At 64.0% G+C, this 2,245-nt stretch overlaps 1 protein-coding gene across 1 annotated transcript in view; it reads left to right on the top strand.

Annotated features, from left to right (window-relative positions):
* Positions 1–172: 172 nt before the first annotated feature.
* The window catches only part of ASXL2 (ASXL transcriptional regulator 2), a 5,600-nt gene continuing 3,527 nt past the window's right edge, over positions 173–2,245 (top strand). Inside the window, exons 1-2 of the mRNA XM_015615834.3 lie at positions 173–446; positions 1,334–1,937. Of these exons, the coding sequence (XP_015471320.1) occupies positions 358–446; positions 1,334–1,937 (693 nt within the window). The 5' untranslated portion in view covers positions 173–357. The remainder of the gene's footprint in view (positions 447–1,333; positions 1,938–2,245) is intronic.

Below are 2,245 nucleotides of genomic sequence, written 5' to 3'. Positions count from 1 at the left end.
ACTTGTGCAGAGCCACAAGGTCCCCCCGGAGCCTCCTTTTCTCCAGGCTGAGCCCCTTTCCCAGCTGCCTCAGCCTCTCCTGGGGCTCCAGCCCCTTCCCAGCTCCGTTCCCTGCCCTGGACACGCTCCAGCCCCTTCCCAGCTCCATTCCCTGCCCTGGACACGCTCCAGCCCCTTCCCAGCTCCGTTCCCTTGGCTGCCCCATCCCACTGGAGCAGCCCCTGGGGCTCAGCTCGGGGCTGAGGGCAGGTGCAGCATCCAGGGCTCCTGGGACACCCACCTGAGCCTGTGCCCCGTTTTCCAGCCCTTTCCTGGCTCAAATCCCTTTTGCATCCCACAGGAGAGTTCACCCCGGAAATGCAGCTCCGGATCCGGCAAGAGATCGAGAAGGAAAAGAAGGTGGAGCTGTGGAAGGAGCACTTCTTTGAGAGCTACTACGGGCAGAGGTGAGAGCTCAGCTGGCTTCTGGGCTTCTCCATCCATGAACATTGGGTTTCATCAGCCCTGGAAGCTGAAGGTTCCTGGCTTCAGCTGGTTCCAGGAAACCGGGAAATGCCAGCGGGGTCCAGGTGGGGTGTGAGGTGTTTGCCTCACCCTTTATCCAGTGCAGGGTGTCCAGGGCTTCCAAACCTCTTCCCTCTCCTTGCTTGGAGCCACCCCCTGGATTCTCCTGGAGCTGGGGCTCTGGAGCTGTGTCCCACCTCAGGGTCAGGACCTGCCTTCCCACATCTCCAATCCCACACCACCTGGTTAAACCCCCAGATCTGCAAAGCTTTTATTCTGTGCCTCCTCTTGCTTCAGGATTTCCCCATCCTTTGGGGTTTCTGTGTGAGGTACTGAGACACCTGGACAGGAATTTCTAACCCTGTGCTGTGCCAGGTTTGGAGTAACTTTTCCCAGACATCACTCTGGGAATTAGATTCCATGTTCCTCTTGAAGAGGTGGTGGGAGCCCTGGCAGTGTCCCTCCCTGCCAGTGTCACCGTGTGAGCTGGGGCTGTCCCGTGCTGCAGAGGGGCTCTGGGGCTCACACAGGAGATCCTCTCTGCTGGCCAAACCCTTTGGAAACCCTTGGGAAACCGGTGTCTGGAAAAGGCCTGGAGCTACCCAGTGTTCCACGTATTGCATTTAGCTGGTTTTAATCTCTGACGCTGATTTCTGTTTCCTGTGGGAGGATTATCGGCAGGGAAGGTTCTCAGAATCGGGTGGCACAGAACCGGGTGTGTGAGACATTTACTTGGGGGGTTTATCTACAGACTCCTGCCTCCGTTTCCCTCGCTGGGACGGTTTAGCAGGGATGTTTTCCAAAGCAAAGCCTGTGTTTTCCTTGGCAGCTCCGGGCTGAGCCCCGAGGAGTCGGAGCGGCTGACGGAGGCAGAGCCCGCCCGGCCCCGCAGCCCCCCGGGCCCGCAGCGGGAGCAGGGCCGGTCCCCGGCAGAGCCCGAAGCACGGCCGGGCCCCGGGGCAGGGCCTGGAACAGGAACAGCACGGGAGGGAGGAGAGGTCCCGCAGCCCAAGGCAGCCGGAGCATCCCCGGAGCGACGGGCGGCCAGAGCCGGGGAGCGCTGCGGGCCCGGCCGGGACAGAGCCCGAGGGGACGCCCTGCCCGAGCCTCCCTGCAGAGCCACCGGCCACGGGACACACGAGCCGGGGAAACCCGGGGAGGGGAAGGAGGCTCCGGGGGCCCCCGGCAAACCAAAGAGCCCCGAGGCGGCCGAAGGAGCCAAGCCACAAAGCCCCGCGGCAGCCCCGGACGCGAAGGGCCCCGGGAGCCAGGCCATGGAGGTCGGAGTGGAGCCCCACAAGAGGAAATCGGAGAGCGGGGAGGCAGCTCCGGGCTCCCCCGAGAAGAAGCCCCGCGTGGCCGAGCCCTTCCAGCAGCAGGACTTTCGGAAGCAGCCCTTTCCCGGCACGGTGCCGCGGGTGCCCCCGCTCAAGGTGAGCAGCACGGGGACGCAGCCACGGCCACCGAGCCCCAGGGGTTGGGTCAGAACGGTCCCCAGAGCCCGTCCCGTGGGACAGGGAGAGCTGCAGGGCTCTGCAGGGCTGTGGGGACGCAGGTGCAGCGGCAGAGCAGGGCAGAGGAGCAGATGGCAGCACTGCAGCCAGCCCTGACACCGCTGAGAGCCCCTGGCAGCGCTGCATCCTCGGGAGCACACACTGCTGAGCCCGTGCAAGAGCCAGCCTGGGAAGGGAAGGGAAAGGAAAGGGGAATTGGGCCCTGCTGGGATGGGAAGGGAAGGGAA

The sequence above is a fragment of the Parus major genome, unplaced genomic scaffold (genome assembly GCF_001522545.3).
Source record: "Parus major isolate Abel unplaced genomic scaffold, Parus_major1.1 Scaffold276, whole genome shotgun sequence".
Classification (NCBI taxonomy): Eukaryota; Metazoa; Chordata; class Aves; order Passeriformes; family Paridae; genus Parus; species Parus major.
Note: the sequence above shows the minus strand (reverse complement) of the source record. Positions and strands in the feature narration are given on the sequence as shown.